The 19882-nt window shown below is 39.1% G+C and overlaps 2 protein-coding genes across 2 annotated transcripts; one reads left to right on the top strand and one right to left on the bottom strand.

Moving 5' to 3' along the window:
* Positions 1-3152: 3152 nt before the first annotated feature.
* On the top strand, positions 3153-15429 carry LOC146163925 (uncharacterized). The gene is made up of 15 exons (XM_083383127.1): positions 3153-3353; positions 3420-3633; positions 3864-4013; positions 4507-5086; positions 5326-5472; positions 5540-5775; positions 8106-8168; positions 8250-8366; positions 9525-9635; positions 10156-10380; positions 11036-11275; positions 11664-11752; positions 12561-12692; positions 12767-12862; positions 13311-15429. Exons 1-15 carry the CDS (start codon positions 3153-3155, stop codon positions 13842-13844), a joined length of 3135 nt encoding a protein of 1044 aa, XP_083239253.1. The 3' UTR covers positions 13845-15429.
* Positions 14699-18160, bottom strand: LOC146163926 (cytochrome P450 26A1-like). The gene is made up of 7 exons (XM_083380632.1): positions 17819-18160; positions 17203-17326; positions 16659-16840; positions 16150-16341; positions 15563-15835; positions 15233-15415; positions 14699-15115 (listed from the first exon to the last, which is right to left on the bottom strand). Exons 1-7 carry the CDS (start codon positions 18158-18160, stop codon positions 14699-14701), a joined length of 1713 nt encoding a protein of 570 aa, XP_083236758.1.
* Positions 18161-19882: the final 1722 nt, after the last annotated feature.

Raw genomic sequence — 19882 nt, forward strand, 5'->3', positions numbered from 1 at the left:
GAACCTGCCACAGAATGCAGATGGTGTTAGTTGTGTCACACTGGCTTTTGCCCTGTCTGCATTCTGTGGAAGCTCAAGATTTTTTTTAAGGAATTTTTTGTGCGCATCTGAAATAGTAGCTTGTGCATCTAAATTCCAGAAAAAGGTTGATTGGTGCTAGTTTCTTGAACTTCAGGTGTGCATAAAACCTTGATTACACAAAAAACTTAGTGCTGCACAATGCACGTCGAAGATAGCGTTAAGTGTCATGAATGCGAAATGTGCTTTTCCTAACTTGTTTCAAACACATAATACTTTTTTACTTTACAGTGTTAATGTTTTATGGTGAAGAGAAGAGGGCTTTGGTACACAGCATAAAGTTTGGTTATAAAACTTAGCTTAGAATAGCAACAATTAGTAAGAAATACCCTACACTTTATGTATGTTAAATAACGAAGAGCCACAAAACCAAAAACAGCTTTATTGGCTAATACATTTTTTGTAGTTTATTTTACACTAATAAACTTCCGCAGAAGATTTAGTAAAAACCAACAATGGCCAATGTAACTGGTGTTAGTGAAAGCGAGTTTTCAGAATCCTTTCTTGATCAAGCTGCTCAACAAGAATCGCTTTGCATCAGTGCAAACAGCAGTTTTCTCAATGCATCCAACTTTGCCTTAAATGAACCAGCCACCTGTAGCACGCCACAGATGAATCGGATATCTTCCTTCTTTCCAAAGCGAATAAAATTGGATGCAGAGCCTCAGTCAGCAACTACTGATTGCAAAGCAATTAACAATGTCAACTCGGGATGCCCACCAAAATCTGGAAACAGATTACAATTACTGAGGGGAAAACAACAGTCATCAAAAATGTTTATTGACCAGTTGTTTAAAGACATAGCTTCAACCAAAGAAGATACTGGATCGGAGGATATAACCTTGGTGAATGAAAAACCGGATATGGACATTCCAGACACTGTAAGTTATGCAGGTAGCACCCTGCTGGATGAAGTCCACAGCGATGATGACACTCTACTTGACTCAACATTTGATGAGGAAGATGAGGATGATGACAGCACCATTGACTATGACATTTTGCTTGATTCACCAAAGCCTCAAGCAAAGCTGCTGGAACCTAAAGTTTCATCAGAGGTCCATGTTGTATCTCACCCAAAGCCTGATTTATCCCCGAGTGATATTTCTGATTCAACGCTTTGTAACCTTACTGATAATTCTAATGACATTACTGTAGTTGAAATGCAAGTCCAGTCAAAGGTTGTTGCAGCTCATTGCAGTTCTGCTGTACCTGCAGCAACCTCCAATTTAGGCCCTATTGCAAATAGTGAAAATCCAACAAAATTCCTGCCCACTAAGAGCTTTGTTCCACGCTCAAAATCTTTAGGTGGATATTTAACACAATGTGAATACCATCAGGCGATTCGCTATCCAAGTTTCCTGAAGTATGCTCGAGAGAACTGTTCTCATCAACAACTTATTGAGTTAATTGGCAATGCTTACACTAATTATGATCAGGGAGGAGCTGAGTGCAGTGATTTAACAGTTGCAAATTATGAAGACACCATGGTCTATTGCAATAAATCAGTGCGAACATTTCCTCGCTCATCGTCAAATTTTTACAAAAGAAAACCAAACTTTTCTAACAAACGCTTTAAAGATCTTAAACGGCTTCAAAGGCATTAAACTACAACATATATAACACAATTTTTTTAAATAACAAAAAAGTATGTGCACACTGTCCAAAATTCGAACCTAATCTATGACAACATTTATGGCATGTTTGCAACCTTCTCTATTTTATTTAAAAATTAAGTCTACTAAAATATTTGGCAATAAAATTCAGAACCCTGCACATTGAAAATTACAAAATTCTAGTTTAAATCAATAATTATTTAAGGTAGAATGTAATTTTATTTAAAGGCATAAATACAAAATAGTGTTTGATTGTTTACTGTAAGTGTTTTTATAAACCTTTTTTGTCGTCACCGTGAGTTTTTGATGTTTTTTTTTTCGTATTTGACGTCCCAATAAAGGTACTTGCCATTTCTTACCTACAAATGTATACCCTCTCATTTTGTATATTTTCTTTAAAAATAGTAAAGGTAAAAATACAGTTAATTTCTCACTTTAGGACTATGCTTTTTTAAACAATCTTTAGGTTTAAAGCATAAATTTAAGTACCGATTTATTGAATTATCGAGAATATATAACTGATTTGGTTTTTGCCAGCTGGAATTGGTTGTCTATGTGGTTCCTAATCTATGATACACATATCACTTGTGGTACTAAAGGGCTTTCCAAGTCACATGCCAGTATCTTACTGGTCATGTGATTTTTTAATAAATATATGCAAGTTATATAGTTGATATTGCCAAGATTTGTGTTGAATTATATCCACCAACTTTTTTTTTCATTTGTTCTTTATCTGATAAAAAAGGCACTATAGGGTGCAGTACTATAACGAAAAAAGCTTGAGAATCACTTGCTTGGCTTTATTTATCCAGTGTTTCTCAACCTATGTTTCACAGCGCAAAATAGGCACATCATTTAATTTGGTTGGGTCGCAGACTGCAGTAGTTTTCATTTAGTTAGGTTTTTGAGATTGTTTGTTTTATGCAAAATTGCTGCAATTTTCTTAGAAAATTGCTGAAACAATACGATAGCAAGAATCATATCAATTGATAATAAACTCATTTGTTATGTTCTGTTTGCTTACAAAAGTTCATTGGTTAGAATTGGGTGACCAAAGCTTGCTGTTACTCTTACTATTTGGGTAGCTGCAAAATAAGGTTAAGAAACACCGGCTTACACCATACAGCACCTAGTATTTTGTAACAAGTTCTCAGGCATGACATCAAGGCAAAGATCTGTGTGGTCAATATGTTTGTATAAATTGTAACTTTTTTGTTATGCTTTTCGTTGCTATTACGCTTTATTTTCCCATTCAAAAAATTTTACTGCCTGTGCTACATTTAGTTTAAATTGTTACTACAGTACAAATGTGTTGATCAGTGTAACTCTTATGCTAATTAACGTTTGTATTTGTACTACATGTATCTTGTGTAAATATTTCATTTTTTACTGTTACTTCCGAATAGTTAAGTTTATTTGGAATTAGTTTAACAGCAAAACAAGTTTAAAAATAAAACACCAATGCGCTCATTTGTGCAAAATGTTTTGGTCGATTGTACTGAAGAGGAAGGATTGATGACACTGCGCCAATTACAACTTGAGGCTTATGCTGCTGTTGTGTCAGCATTTAGAGCTTCAGGCCACCTTGTAGATGACAAGAAAAATGTACTAAAACAACTTCAGTTTCTACTAGGAATATCAACAGAGAGACATAAGGCCGAGGTAAGGTTTTCTTATTATTATCAATACTGTGCACAAAATCTACTATGTGTTTATGCTGTAATGAAGGTTCGGAGGGCTGTGAACACAGAAATTCTGTCAACAATTGCATTTATTCGCAATGGAGATGTTTGCAATACAAGCTGGCAAAAAGAGGGAAGACGTCTGTTTGGAGTTTTGCGCAGGGCAGTGCCCAAAACGGAATACACAGAAATTGCTAATAGGGTTGCTGCACTAGTTGCCAAAGAAAACAAGTTGATAAGAGATAAACAGGGAAAAAAGGGTATATTTTTATTATATGTAAATAATTTGTTACAAGTTAAAGCGCAACTACATTGGCTGAACAAAGAATTTATTGATAAACTAGTATGTTAGTTTCTGCGTCACTAATGTTAGCTACTTCATTTTTAATAATGCTTTATAAAGGTCACATACAGTTATTAAGCCTAATAAAAAACTATATTTTTTGTCAAATAAAAGTTTTCTAGTGTTCATTAAGAATTTGTATTATAGGAAGAAAAAGACCATTTAAAGAAGTTGGACCTATTGTTATGGCCACAAATCCAAAGTTAAGCGGAAAGAAAGATCAGCTTCTTGAGTTGGAAAGTGAGAAGAAGTCCCAACCTCAAGCCATTGATGCTTCAACATCCACATCAGATCTATGTAAGAGAGTAGATTTGTTAAACTTTACAAAAAAGTTAAAGCTCACAAGAGTCACAAACAAAGTGTTTATCATTTAACAATCCATAAGGTGGTGTAAAGTATTTTAGCTTTTGGTTAGTATTAGGGGCTCAAGTCTTGCACTAAATTATATTCTGTCTATTTTTTTTTGTCATTTCATAAGCTACAAAATTTGCAACAAACTTAGGGTGAAATTTAATTGCAATTGTTGTCGATTTAACATTACAGTGGCCATTCTGGTATACCCTAAAAAAACAGGAAGCTGTTTCCAAAATATTTCTTTATTTTTGCATGCAATTAACTTGCTATTTACAGAATCAAATTATTATTAAAGTATGTTGAGGTGTTTGACCAAGCAACTGAAATATTTGCATTTATGCATTTTCTCACTTGTTGCTTTCATTTTTGTTTGGATTTATTATTGTGTACATTGTTTTAGTACTAATGCTGTAATGTATCTATTGTATACTTACAGATAGATTTCATGTTGACAATCAATCAATTATCCCTAAATCAAACTCACAGTCTTATGTGTATTTACCTGGTGGTACTGTGGTGCACCTTGAGCAAAACGAAGCCTTAACTGAAACTGATGAAAAGGCAAGAAAGACTCGGTCAAGCAGTCCTTTACCTGTAAAGCGTGGTCGTGTCGGTGAGCAAGATGAAGCGCCTTTAATCATTAAAGAGGTTTACCGTCCTGATGAAATGCAAGAGTACAGGAAATTGGCGAAATCCCCTGTTCGCAAGCGTGCTCCTCAAACTGTTTTTATTGCTGCTTCCAGCACAGCCGAAACAACTGCCAAAAAGCCTGCAAGTACACTGTCGTTTGATATGACTGACAAGGATGCCACCTCTAATGTTCAGAAAAGTACTTTCACTAGTACAGCGCATGCTGCCCCATTTGAGGTGCACAAATCCAAGTCTATCATGCTCAAACGCGAAAGGCCGGTTCACAAAATGTCGCCACATGTTATGAAAGCAGAGAAACAGAGTTCTATTATTCCACAGGCCCCCTTTCCACCTGAACATTTATATGCAGTTGGAGCCTCTTCAAGGTAACTTGTGGATATACCCAAAATAGAAACAACTTTTTTAGACTATATTACAAATAACAAATTACACCTTTGCATAACATTTATTTCTGGTGCATCAACTGATCCATCCCATTAACTGTGACATAATATCCCTTTATTTTGGTATTTTTTTTTGTGTTGTATATTTAACTACTAGGCGTCAGGTATGCTATTGTAGGACGTAGGTGATTTATAACTGTGTTTTTTTACATGTATGTTAGACCAAAGGCGTCACCACGCATGCAGGGCTCATCGTGGGCAACAAAGAACACTGCAACTACAACAAGCAAAATGAAAAAGCGAGTGACAAAGCCACCAATACAACACTTGCACAGAAAGTATGGTTCAAGCACTACCAACTACTCTAGGTACATGTAACTCTTATTGCTTAATTTACATTTAATGTTTTATGTTTCATTGATTATTCTTGTTCAGACTCGGCTGGAATCCCCAAGGTGAGCACCGTGGTCACGAGGTTTACAACTTTGAGAGTGACCGCAATGTCATTGACCTTACCAGAGGCAATAGCAACAACTCTAAAGTGATGCAGGTCAAGTACGGCTCCTTCAACTCTTCTGACACCAGACACCTTCCCATAAATGATTCCCTGTTCTCCAATGAACATGACAGTCCGCCGCAGAAAGTGTTCAGGCCCTCCATGAGAATGGCTGGTAAGAAAGGTTTTATCCGCACCATTACAAATATCTCATTACAGCGTAGACCGATTGTAATTAACCTCACTTGCAATCAAATCGAAAGCTCAGCATTTGTTGTTATTTATGTGCAAGGTAGTAAAATTTAGGGCTGCTGAGTCAAACTCAACAATGCGGCCCGCCTGATGTTTACGTTCCCCACCACTTATTCTCACTTTCAGTAGCCTTTTTTTAAACAGTTTTTTTGGTTATCATCAAAACATGTAGAATATGCAGTATTTGAGTTAGGCCAAATCTTAAATTTTTTCTGAGACTATACAATAGAGTCTAATGTCGCATTTCAACATACATCAAACACTTGGGCACCCAGCATTGTTAAGCAATATGTGTGTTTTTGGGGACCGTTTTAAGGAAATATATCAGCCCACAGATGTCGTACCATGGCATGATACGGCATGTAAACTCAATTTTTCGCTTCGCACCAGGCTGAGATTTACTTGCATATTTGCACACGAGTTCACTCTCCAAGAGCGGATGTTTACCAGTTAAGTTGTTTTATGACATAATTCCTTTAATTTATAATAGGTTTTGCCGCCCATAAAAAAATGTGACCCATTCTGTTAAAGGGTTGGTCATCCCTGACTTAATATTCCAAGTCCACTGTGTGCATGGCTGTACCAAACTTAGTGAAGGTGGAATAGCATATTTGGTGTAGTAATTTCCAGCCATGTATATTGTATAGTGAGTGGATAAATTGTATGATACCCACATGGGTGATTGTTGAATATCCACATTATTTTAGTTGTGTATAACCAAAGTATAACAATGTCAGAGTTGAATAAATGTAGCAAGGAAACATCAATGAATAGCTTTCTTCATTTTTTAGCCTTGTTTTTTTTTCTGGGTATGTTCGCCTGTGATCTTCAACAGGCTGCAGCAAGCTCACCCTTTGCTGAGGATATATAGCAGCATAATCAGTGTTTTATTGTATCCTTCTTTCTGTGGCAATTTTAAATTGGTATAACTGTTGATTTTATGATGCTAAAAAGGAATGTCTTGGTGAAACTTTTCAGGTTTTGCCGTTGCAAGAACTTTTTTGGCAATCGTCGTTAGTCATTTGTGGGTGATAACTAAACCAGAAAAAATGATAGTTTCTTCAACAAGATACCAATGGTGACGATGAAGCTTGTTAAAAGCAGCCTTACCGACTTTCTTATCAATTGAAGTGTATTCCAGCTTTAAATGGAAAAACTTAAGGTCATTGATTGGTGCATCAATTCCTATGCTAGCTTTAAGCCAAAATTCGTCGAAACTTTAATAGCATCATAACCCGTCTGTTCAGATCACAAATTTTTTTTGGCAATGCAATACTTGCCCCGCTACAAATGACCAACGACAAGAAGGCAGCAATTGCCCAAAAACTTCTTGCAACTGCAAAACCTGAAAATATTTTTTACGCTTCTCAATCAGGATGTAATTGGCTTAGGCATTCTCCCGATTCACGGTCCTCATATTATGGGTACAACTAATTAAATTTGTTTGTATGTAGCCTAATGTTAAAGTTGTGAATGATGGCACGTGCAGAAAGAAGGATACAATAAAACACTGATTATTCTGCTATATTAACGGCAATCCTCAGCTACCTGTGAGCTTGCTGCAGGCTGCTGAAGATCACAGGCGAACATACCCAGAAAAAAAACAAGGCTAAAAAATTAAGAATGCTGTGAATTGATGTTAATTGATGGTTTCCTTACTGCATTTATTCAACTCTTACATTGTTATACTTTTTTTATATTCTTTCTTTATCCAATGTTGAATAAACAACTTTATTTCAATAATAAGCAATTCGTTAAAATATATTATATTGCATATATGTGATAATGTAAATGACAGCTTTAAAAATTGGGTAGAGTAGGGCTTTAGGGGCTTTAAGAATACATTTTAAGTTACATAAAATTGGAAAATAGATTAGTAATTCTTTATTTCCATTATTTAACATAAAAATTACAGATTTCTGTGTTTTTAAAGAAAAACGTGCAGTATCGTGTTAGGTTAGGGAAACCCCAGGTTTTAGCAATTTTAGTGTGGTAACTTTGGGGAGTCTGCGGAGCCCCTAAATGTGGTCCGATTGTTCTGAAAATTTATGAAACTGAATTTTATGCGACACATAATGGGAAATCAAGCGGGAAACATGAATTTTCTAAAAAAAGTTAAATCTGAACATCCCTCATGCATTCACTCCAGTGTTAAATATTTTGCTTATTTGGAGAATGACATTTAAAATGTTAAAATTCATGCGCAACGTCACTGAAGCTATTACTTAATATTTATATGTCACAATGTTGCAGGAACGAAACCGCAAAAGAAAGACAGAGAACTGCAACCCCAATCATCGTCTTCTGTAGAAACAGGTATTGTTTTATATTCGTTTAACAAAACTCATTCTCGTAATTAAAAAATATTTTTGTCGTTATCCGTTTCTCTTTGTTCAGGACTGGCTCCTGTAAGCTCTATTGTGTCGCGTGTATCCTCTCCAGCAGAAGGACTTTCAGACAGGTCATCTGATTATGATATCACTGAACAGCAGACCACTCTTCTGTCTTCGTCAGGTGCGAAAAAAAATGACGTCTCTCTGTGTGTTTAGGATCTCAAACCCAGCCAAACTACTTCGTTCTAAACCAGTGTTTCCCAACCTTTTTGACACTAGTGCCCCCTTGGGCTCAATATTATTTCATATCGCCCCCCTCATCTTGCTTTACAGTAAAGTATTATATTAATCGTTGTCTAACATCATATTGTCTTCACTTTCGTTTCGATAAGCTGTCAGTCGTATTTTAGGTTGTCTAACATACATTTACTACAGGAATTTACGGATACGCGATAACCTTAGTGTTTATAGATAGTGTAATTCAGTGTTTGTTAAGGTCTTTAAGTCCTGGCGCACCTTGCGAGCGAAGCGAGCGCAATTTTGGGGGGTATACCAACATTTCTTTTAAATTTCGTGCTAGTATTTATTACATTGCCGATAAAAAAAAAGGTTAAATAATATATGTCTAATATTTTTGAATACGTTTTCCGTTTGTCCGCAACGGTAAAAAAGCGCTAATCTGTTCCAAAGACAGCATGAAAATGTAAACAAACTGGACGTAGAAAGATCATTGGCGCGAAGCGCGAAACATTTTTGCCCGTACTCAGTTAAAATAGTCAAAAAGTATTTAAAATGGACTCGTGTCTATAGTTGTCAAAGAGGTGGTGGGCCGTAAGTTGGCGACCCCTGCTTTAAATATACAAAGATTTTGCCGCGTATAAAACTGTGAAACGCAACAACAACCAACAACTTTACATTTATTACGTAACAATTGTCCGAAAACTGCTACAAATTTGCAGTACGAAAGTTGCCATTTAAGGTTAAAGGTTACCTACAGTCCTGTTTTTGTTACTATTTTTATGTGAACATTTTATAAAATTCAGCCTATAAGTGGTTTTATGTAACGCCCCCTTGTAACTCTCTAACGCCCACAAGGGGGCGGTACCGCCCACGTTGGGAACCTCTGTTTTTGTGGGAATTTACGAAGGTTTTTTTACGCAGTCACAACACGGAATTTAACGCAGTCACAACATCAGCATTGTTCACTTACTTACTTCCGTTTGCTGTAAAGTTAGAATAAGGCCCAATTGTTCTTATTTAAAGTAGCAGCTTATCTATGATAATATCTCGGGTTGCCGGACTGTTGTTTTGTTGTAATTGCGACTGCTCTACTTCACAGGAAAAGTTAAGATGATTCGTTCCACGTCGCAAAAGAACACATTCTTGAAATCGAGACCCACTGCTTCGTCCTCCGGTCAGTTCTCGGCGATGCACTTTTCAAAGCCGCCCGGTGAGACGCTATAGTACACCCTTAAAGGTTCTGCAGTATATGGTGTATTGCTGCAATTGAATATTTACCGACATAGAGACATTCAACGGTTCTATTTGTGTTTAGAACGGCGGTTTACTTTTAGAGACTCGAATGCCCACATATGTAACACTGGAAGTTTGTGTTCTGTATCTTTATTATTTTACCAGATACTTAAAGTCATTTACCATTTGTCAAAAAATAAAAACGGTAGTAGTGTTACTGTTGAAGGATGCATTTAAGAAATTAAATACATCATAAGCTTAACACATTTTGTTTTTCAAATTTATTTATTGCGAAACTGCGTACCGAAAATTAATGGTAATTTAAATTTCAAAATTTCTGCAAAAAACTTTCGCTTAATTATTCTTCGTAAAGTTTGACGAGACCTTTTAGATTTGCTGCAAACCTAGTTTTTCTATTTTACTTTGTAGCTCGCTTCCTAGCACGCATTCAATGTCACTATATTTTTTAATCACCATTTTTACAATTTCTATGGCAGGAAACGCTCTTTCGAAGAGTTTGCCCGGTGACGGCTTTCTCAAGATGGCACGTGACAAGGACAGACACCAGGTGGCGCAGTCGCCCGCTTCCGAAACGGTGACCTTCGAGATCAAGTCGCTGACCAGCCCGTCCGCAAGCCCGATGCTGACCAGCAACGTGGTCAAGCTCAAGGCCGGCAACCCCAAGTACAAGTTCGAAGGTCCGGCCGTGGACCGCGACCCCTGTAAGTTTATATCCGTTGTAGCGTGCCTTTAAGACCGTGTTACGAGTGCCCTTTACGAGTACGCCATGTCCTATTTAAGCAAAACAATATCATAAGGCGATTGCAAGTCTTTATTCCAGGCGCGCCGAATCAAGGACACACTAGAACCGGCGATAAAAAGGCACGAAAAAACAAGAAAAAGGCAAACATAACGCTTCGATAAATCCGGGTCGGTGTAATGTCTCTACACTCAGTATATATTTTAGGAGAGGGCACCACAAACATTTTTTAGTCTGCAAACCTTTTCTCTGACAACCTGTTCCCCTGTGGTACGCGGACAACCAAATAGTTTATCGTAGCGCAAAAACTCACGATGTGCATCGTTAAAACGCGCTCAAGTCACTCAACCCACAACCCCCTGTAAGTCCAAGTTGTAGCGTGACTTTCACACCGAGTTACGAGTACGCCATATCCTATTTCAGGCAAAAAAATATCAGTTAATTTTAGGAAAGAATTTCACAAACATTTTAGTCTGCAAACCTTTCCTATGACAACTTATCTCTCTTGTGGAACAACCTAATAATGTAGCGTAGCGCAAAAGCTCGTGGTGTGCATCAGTAAGACGCGCTCAATTCACTCGAACCACAACCGCTGACTTCACTCTGTGTTTTCCCAGCGCTACGCGAGCAGCAGCAGCAGGTTTCGGCCGGTGGAGGCAAGTCGGTGACGAGCGTCTCAATCGCCGCTTCGGGTCTCTGTGCCCTCGCCAGTGCTTCGGCGCTTGCCACCCCCTCGGCCACCGAACCCAAGCAGCAGTCCCCTGCAGCCGCCAAGGAAAAGCTGATAGCCGAAACGAAGCCCGCAATCACCAGCAGCATTATTAAGGTCACCCCGAGGCCTATGACTTCGCCGAAAGGTTTGTCGCACGTTATTAAGGGTTTGAAATGCCGTATTGCACTAAGTTTGTTTTTGTAGAGACTTGCAATTTTGCAGTTTAAAGTATCGTTGTTACGCCTTCCTTTTAAAGGTTAATATTACTGTTTGATCGGAGGTATATTTGAAATAAAAAGAAAGACTCAACCTAACATTGATTAGATGTGTAAAAATCTATGCCTTCTCTTGTTGCAATATGTATAGCGACTAAAAACAAAACAAAAAACATTTAAACAAAAAAAAAAGTATATATAATATTGTTTCATGAAGCAACTCGACATCAATCAAGATTAGTAAATTTGGAGATGCTTTAAGTCGGTGTCGTTTTGTTTACAAAATTCGTCACCACTGTTTTATATTTGTTTGCAAAGTGGTCACTCAACTGGGAGGACAGCGAAGTAAGCCGAGCATAATAGTGGTTCACCGACCTCCTGGCGGAAAAACAGTCACTTCCGGGCCTGTGAGTTTTTTACCTTTAATAGCTGAGAAACTTTCAAATAGCTTTTATGGACATTGTTATTGTGTGTGCTGTATGTTGGTTGTTGGACCTATGCATTTGGTAAGGTTTTACTCAGTGTGACGTAATCAAAATGTTTTCTTGTTATTGTGTAATGTGTTTTTAATTATAGAAGTAGCTTATAGATGTTTCGGAACACGATTTGCTAAATTGCACTACATAAAGGCCTGTTCACACTACAGCTGCACTGAACGAAGCTGAGCTGCACTGGGCGTGAAATTGTTTTCACTACAGCTGCAGTGAGCTGCGTTGGGCGTAAAAATCGCGACAAAACGTAACGTTTTTCTATAGCTGCACTGGGCTTTAGTTTAGCAACGCGTGAAAATCGCTCCAAAGCGTATTTTTTTCCAGCTGCACGGGACTTGAATTAAGCAAAGCGTGAAACGCTCGCCACAATAGAATTTAAATGCAAATTACGCTTTGCTCAGCTCAGTGCAGCTGTAGTGTAAACGGGCCTTTAGACTCATGTCCGCATACCAATTTTATTAGTAATCAGATGACGTTTAAAGGAATGACCGTTGTTCCATTAAATGTTTTGTTTGTGTGATGATTCTCTAAGGGCAAAAAATGCTTTAAGTGGCTGTGTTTAACTTATTTTAAAAAATTTATGAAATCATAGACAGTCGAATGTAAAACACTTTTCCAGATTTCATTTAAAAAGTGCATATGGCGGAGAGTCTCCTAACTTACAGCAATACTGGCTACTGATCACGGTAAACGAAAACTATAGTCACTGTAAATCTTTCCCTAGGCTAAATTCCTCGAGATTGGCAACAAAAGCCTGACGAGCCAAATGTCACAACTTAAGTCTACAGGAGTCTCGAAAACACTCACGGTCCCTGTCTGCACCGCCACTGCATTCGTCAAACCGGTCACCCCAAAGGTAAGCCTCAGTTGCACCGAGAAGTTGAACCCAGTCGTGTTTGTAAGTTAGTCATTTTTTACTTTTGTTAACAGCTGGTCAGCGTCGGCGCAAACGTTCGGACTGTGTCGGGAAAACCGGTGTCGGCTACCAGCATTCACAAGGTTATCACCAAAGGAAAAATGCAGCAGGTTTGAGACCTTGACTTGTGTACTTGTGTTTACTGTTTTACACATAAAATAACTGACGCCAATTTTCACGAGATAAAAAAAAAAAATTTGTGTTCGCTATTGATATATATTTATATGATATATTTTTTTTGTTTGTCTGTAATAATCAATATCTTGGCCTGCTTCAATAAAACGTATTACTACAAAGTTTTTGCGAAATCGCAGCATTCCTAATCGTTAAATTTTTTAGAAGCTGTATGTGTTGGATGTGCCAATGTGGTTTTGAAAACAAAATAGGTTTTGTATAACTCTACTTATCTCTATTTTGTGTCACAAATCGATCGTGGCCAATCGGAAAGATTCGGGCCAAACTATGGTTTTGAAACTGCCTTTCCATAATCAGGGTAATGTGGGTGGGCTATGTAGTGCGGGGTTACCCATTCAACCAAAACCACCTATGTTTACGCAGCTCGTCCTTAAGCCATCCAGCTCTCTGCTGCCATCATCACAGCGAGCTGGCGCCTCCATAAACCGCGTCTTCGCGGCATCGGGCGGCGACAGGCAACCGCAACAACAACCGACGATTTTGAGCTCTGCAGATGCGCAACCGCCACACGCAGGCACTGTCACAGAGCCACTGCAACAGCAACAGGCCCCAATGTCAATGCACGCCGCCTCCACCATAAAGGCGCTCATGGCGATTCAGATGAGCTCAGGTCCTAGCCCCGTTGGTAAAGAGGTGCGAGCCAAGACTGTGGTGTCTGGCGTGCATTCGCTGCAACCCGGCGTGCCGGAGCAGCGCCCGACAACCTTCAGCGGCCACAATATCGCCCCTGTCATAAAGGCGGCCTACAAGCAACAGCAGCAGCAGGCGCCTCCGCCGAGCTACGCCTCGTCGCAGGTCGTTCACGCTACCGCCGCCAAGTTTTTCCCGCCCTACATGATGAACGCTAGCGACGAAGAAGATGACGACGATCTCGAAATGGGATTCAACGACGAGTAGATGCGCGTTTTTTATCGAAATTGCCGGTCTACTGAATGGTTTTGTTTTCTTTTTGAACTCCTGATCGGCCCCTCGTTAAACGTTTCGCCCATCGGATGGATTTTCAATTACAGAAAGTAAGTTTGTTGAAAAATGTAGAAAGTCGGACTTTGGTCAACGGGTGTGACTCCTCTACTACCAATCGTGCACAATGTGTCAGCTGCCAAGTCTTGTGTTTATTTTGGTGCTTCACTTTGTCGTGCAGCGAGACAATTTTAAGGTCTTTTGTGACCTTTGTTTATTGTCGCTGTTGCCTTTTCTTATTCAAAAGTTTCATAGAACTTTTTCAAAACTATTGTTTTTGTCCTGTTTTAGGTGAAAACGCGCTAAGCCGAGTATTTGCGACAGACGACTGACAAAAAAAGCTATATGGATTTTTATAAGCGTTGTATCCATAAAATACTTCTCAATTAGTTTTGCAGAGAGTGTGAGCCTGAAACAGGACTAAATTATAACAATAAGTCAGTCCAGTTTATGTTTGAAAGTTTGTTTTTAAACAGTATTTGTAGTATAAATCGCTTTACAACTTCAAAATAACACAACACGTTTTTAACACTTCAAAATAGCACAAAACAAACACAGCCTGTTTTAAAAGAAATATTTTTAATGGGAATTAAAGCTAGTGTGTTAAATACGTTTTTGCATGCCAACTTATAACATTAAAAAACACTATATGTGTCTGTATGTAACAACAATCCGTTCATCAATAAAAGAAGGTTTTCAAATACCACCTTCAGTTAAATGCAATCCATTAAAAAAATCGCTTCATGTTTTAAAATAAATAAATCGACTGCCAAACGTAGGTTTTGGCGGTCTCATGTTGCTTCCAAATTTTGTATTGGCCGAACTCGTATTTTGACCGACTTGTGAGGTCGCATCATCGGGCAGGTTTCCATCCGAGCGTCGCTTCCAACCAAACATACATCCACCGTCCGGGCCAGCTGGAAGAGGAAAACGCGAAGGAACAGGAGGCCGTAGTTCTTCCCAGCGCACATCCTCGCTCCCTTGCCGAACGGGATAAAGCCGTAAGCGGTGGAGGAGGAAGCAGAGTCCGCTGTTTTCCCGGTCGTTTCGTCACCTTTTGATCGGGATTTGTCTGCGGCGAGCTTGCCGAAGTATTCATCTGGGTCGAACTCGCTGCGCTGGTCGTCGTACAAAATCTTGCCGGCTGCCTTTTCGTGCGTGTACCTGATGCTGTACACTACCTGCCAGCCTTTAGGGATCTGGTAACCCTGTGATAAGACGGTTAAGACGTTTTTTACATTGACAATCTCGGAGGTAAATCACTGACTACACGCTGTTGGGAGTATTGCCCGCCTAAACTTACAAACACGCAACATACGACTTACCCCGAGCTCGAATGTCTTAAGGGCAACACGGACCGCTCCTGGAATGGTTGGTGTGACGCGCAACGTTTCATAGACGACATTACGTAGAAAGGGAAGGGCTTCTATTTCTCGATGACCGAGTTGCTCCAGAGGTACGTCCCACAAACCGCTGGATCGGATTTCTTTTCTTAATCTCTCCATCACCTGTTCATTCATATGCCTTATTTTACCATTGTGCAGCCGCTATAGTTTTCCAATTGCGCAATAAGAGGTTAAAAGTGCTTTTTTCAAACACATTTACATTTCACATGATAGACGAAAAACAACGCGAAATAAATACGTCATCCTCACCTCTGGGTGTTTACAAATATGAAGGACAAGAGAAGAAGAGGAACACCGGATGCTTTGTGATCCGGCAAAAATAAATTCCAGCGATAGATTTTGTAAGTTCTTTAATGTGACTTCTACTTGTTCCAGTCGAGCAAGCTTTAGAATATTGACCAGGACGCTTTCATACCTCTCCCCTCCCTCAAAGGTTTGAAATAACTCCTCGTCGGACGAGTCAAGTTTTCGCCTTAGATCGGACTCGACCTTGTCGAAAATGTACTTTTGCGCCATTAGGCCCTGCAACAAATCCATAAGCATCCTGGTAAAATAACGTTCAACCGCTAATCCGTGATGAGACTAAAATCGTTATTATTTCTATCGCAATAAAAGTATGTAAAATATCGATAACGTTAAATTACACGTCACTTACCTTACATCACAAAACAGTCGCACTTTAACATTATAAAACAGTTAACGTGGCACGGATAGCTTAAAGGTGATATAATCGTCGAAATTGTACAAATTTTAGCTAGTTATAGGAATAGAAAGTACTTAGAAAACGCCAATCAAACCGGAGTCAGTTAGACTAGACGCTGCGTCGCATGTAATACCTTTCTAAATTTAAAGCCAGGCAGATTTACTGGCAGGCTCAGAATGCTGTTGACAATGTCGTCCTCTGCTTTGATATAATTCTGGATATAAGGATCGTCTGGTAGAATTCCGAGCAACACGGTCATCATGGTTTTGGAAACCATTTGAGTACACGCCTCGAACAGTGCTACAGATTCTCGGGTCTGCCACTCCTGTATATGACAGAAATCACATCAAACGCGTAAATTTTGTGGGTACGGTTAGCAATTATTTTACGCCAAGTAATAGTGTTGGAAGATTAATTGTATAGGATTTCAGCATCTTTCAAGGTATAGATATAAGATAAAATCCGTCACCAAACGTTATAGTTGTTAACAAGGTGATAGCTACCACCTTCGACCTAACACTAACCGAAACATTACAAATCATGCGACGCAAAACATAACAGCATGACTGTTAAGGATTAACACCAGAAAATTATGAGAAGTAGCTATAGGGCAAGTAAATCTTTTTTACGACTGATCGAAACCTGAATGTGGCTCATGATGCGTTCCTTCATCACGGGCGTGTATCTACTGATGTATTTGGGAGAGAAGGCTCGCAATGCCAAACGCTTGATCTTCATGTGGGTCTCTCGGTCACCGTTTACGATTCCGTGAGTTCCAAGGATACGACGGGTGGTGCTCGGCCAAACAGCTTCCACTAGTTGGCCTAAAAAATGACGAATCGCGTCACTTTAAGTATTAGGGTTGGCCACAGGAAAGACTAAAAATCTAGGCTGTTTAGGACTTTGGATCCATTCACTTCCAAACAGAGCAGTTTACGAAGTCTCTTTGGAAAAAAAAGTGTCGTAATAGAAACTCGTTAGACTACGACCATTGGATTAATTAAAGGGACGGTGGATAGGGTATATATTACCTAAAGTTCTCATTACAGACGGCATCCAAACATTTATATCCAAATGTTAAAAGAATTCATGGAAAAGATTAAGCTCTAATATTGTTAATCAGGTTTGATTTTCTACTTGAAAAAAATAAAAAAATGATATAAAAAGTGTTTATACGAGTTTTCACCTTCGCCGAGCAATATGGGCCGCACATTTTCAGATCCGATAACGACGACAGACGGCCTTCCGAAAAGGTGGGTCCTGTAGATGTGGCCGTACTGCTGACAGCGCTTGCGCTGATAGGACGCCCCCTGTTCGAAGAAAACAATGCCAAATAAAAGCCAACGTGCCGAGAAAGTCAATTGCGTCGGCAGTGTTCCGATTGTGTACGCGCGGTCTTTAGACAAACATAGCGGAGTCGGAGCCTGCCATAAAATTAGAATATAACATGGCGTGCAAATCGGTCTGTTCCAATACATAGCAAATTAATTTAAATGTATGACTTAACTTTTCTTTATTTTGGAACGCCACGCACGCTAAGTGTTATATTGCTGGATGCCACTTTTTAAAATGGTAGAAACGCATTGTTTGTCGCAACGTTTAGGGTCTTTATTTTTACAGCGCTTTCATGGCGTTCAGATTTCAAGAAAAGGTAGAATGAAGCTAAACATCATTAGGATGCATGAATACTAACACAAAGTGATTTATCAGAAAAATGCACACATCTAACGCCCGTTTCAACGTCCTGTTGCACTGCTGTATCGTAATAATCAAAGTAACACACAGACTGTAGTTATACTCACGAGAAACAAAAAGTGTAAAAGTTCACCGACGAACGGAAAGCCCATGCAACCGTCGGGGAGCGGCCAGGGAGCCGACCGATCACGACTTGCCAAGCACTTGGTTTCCCAAAGACGACAGGCCAAATAGAAAAGCAGCGCAGTTGCGAGTGGGTATTGACTCAGTGCCAAGAGCGTGCGCACAGATGAGATAATACCCGGCAAATGCTTGCCGACCTGCCCGACGAACGAGACCTGAGTTATCGCGTTGCAGCCGCCGTCTATCCATAGGTTCGGCGCCGGCGAAAAATCATCGCTCTCCGCCAGAATTCCCACGTTATCGCCCGGCTGTAGCTGCCCTTGCATGATCGATAGTGCCGTGTGTGCTTTGCTGGTGACTCGGCGGACCAGTAAAAGAAACGGTCCTTATCACAGTCGGACACTTGGCAATCCCTTGAACGGTCCTTGATGTCGCGGCGCGCCTGATGTATGATGCGTGTTTGCCGCCTTTTTATGTCTTTATACAGTTTTTGAACAATTACGCCTAGAAAAGGAATCCTAAGTTTACCAAAGTGAAAAAATATATATCAAAATATAATTGTTGTAATTCTCTTTTTAGGCACTACACTTTTTAGGACAAAATATAGTAGAGAAAAAAAAAAAAACCAAAAAAACAGTAAATGGAGGCATAGATCTGCCTAGATGACCCCAGAGTCGCTTTCTGGTAATAAACCATAAATATTAGGGGCTTATAGACTTTCGTGACAGAGCCATGGTCGTTACCCTTTTCTATCTCAGGGGGTTGAATTGGCATAAGAGATAAAAACAAACGAAAAACATTAGCAATATACACAATGCGAACAAATAAAAAAAGAAAAACACCCGAAAAGATAAATTTTTCTTGCAATTTGAAAAATAGATTTTATTTTATTTTTTAGAGCCGGTAGGTGACGGTAAAGGTGGCAATTCGAATAATAGATTATTTCCAATGGTCGTTACCCTTTTATCAACGATAGCTAAATTATAAGTTACAACACTAAAATGGTCCTATTGAAAATATATATAGCCGATCATGTAGTTTCTTTTTTCTTGTCATTTCTTTCGCGCAAATTAATTTCGCACTTAGCTCAGTGGGGGGTAAATCCGGATGAAACACTTCGTCCTGCAGCCTTTTTAATTTAGTGCTAACAAGTGAAAAATGCTTCAAGGTCACTCTGTGGCAAACATAAGAATAATCTTTACAAAGCAAAATGTTTACAAAGACGTAAGGATTTCTCCGGTGGACTTTTTTTGTAAAAATATTTTTTGCAAAATAAATTTAGAATATTTGGCCCTTAATTTATGTATGCGTTTAACGTCGAAACCACGCTAAATACTAATATATTGACTCAAAATATTTAATTCTAAACCCATATTAAACATCCTCGTTAAAATTTGCCTTTTTATTTTCTGAAAATGTTACAGGTCGCGGATAACGAAAACTAGCTGATTTCTTAACCTGAAAAGTTTTTTTAGCAACCAACTGCAACGAGACGGACTCAAAACCAAAATGTGCACATGGTGCGCACAATGTGCACTTGTCATTGGTGCACGAAACAAAACGTGCACATTGTGCGCACAATGTGCACTTATCATACGTGCACGTTTAGGTTTTGAGTCATGTTGACTGCAGCTATCTGTATAGCTGTTTGATTGTTATGCGATCGACATTTTGTTAGAAATATGCAGAATGTAGACCCGTTTCCCTTGTTGGCATCTTAAAATATTCTTATTAAAAATGTGTTACCTTGAAATGTGCTTCCTAATTGGTAAATGGTGCGACAAATCTGTACTTGTCGTGTTTGCTTCGAACGTTGGCAATTGTAACAACTCCGATTTCTACATCCAGCAATCCACCGCAAATAGCACATCGTATATGTACAGTTAAAACCCTAACGTGTCACTCAATTCAAGTAAAGAGCAACTATAAATATGCGCAGCCGACTGTTCAAATATATGCAATTTCGTAAGGTTTTAAGGAGAATCAACAACTATCCACCTCCAGACCAAACACCAGGCCAGACTTTTAATCAAACTTCACAATGAGTA

This window comes from Ascidiella aspersa, chromosome 2 (assembly GCF_963924565.1).
Source record: "Ascidiella aspersa chromosome 2, kaAscAspe10.2, whole genome shotgun sequence".
Taxonomy (NCBI): Eukaryota; Metazoa; Chordata; class Ascidiacea; order Phlebobranchia; family Ascidiidae; genus Ascidiella; species Ascidiella aspersa.

Bases quoted from the DNA above. Each gene is read 5' to 3' on its own strand.
- LOC146163925 (XM_083383127.1), top strand. From the start codon at position 3,153: ATGCGCTCATTTGTGCAAAATGTTTTGGTCGATTGTACTGAAGAGGAA. The intron at 3,634-3,863 runs GTATATTTTTAT...TTTGTATTATAG, and splicing joins AGATAAACAGGGAAAAAAGG to GAAGAAAAAGACCATTTAAA. The intron at 8,367-9,524 runs GTGCGAAAAAAA...TCTACTTCACAG, and splicing joins CACTCTTCTGTCTTCGTCAG to GAAAAGTTAAGATGATTCGT.
- LOC146163926 (XM_083380632.1), bottom strand. From the start codon at position 18,160: ATGCAAGGGCAGCTACAGCCGGGCGATAACGTGGGAATTCTGGCGGAG. The intron at 16,342-16,658 runs GTTTCGATCAGT...TGTCATATACAG, and splicing joins GCATCATGAGCCACATTCAG to GAGTGGCAGACCCGAGAATC. The intron at 15,836-16,149 runs GTATTACATGCG...GATTTGTTGCAG, and splicing joins CTGGCTTTAAATTTAGAAAG to GGCCTAATGGCGCAAAAGTA.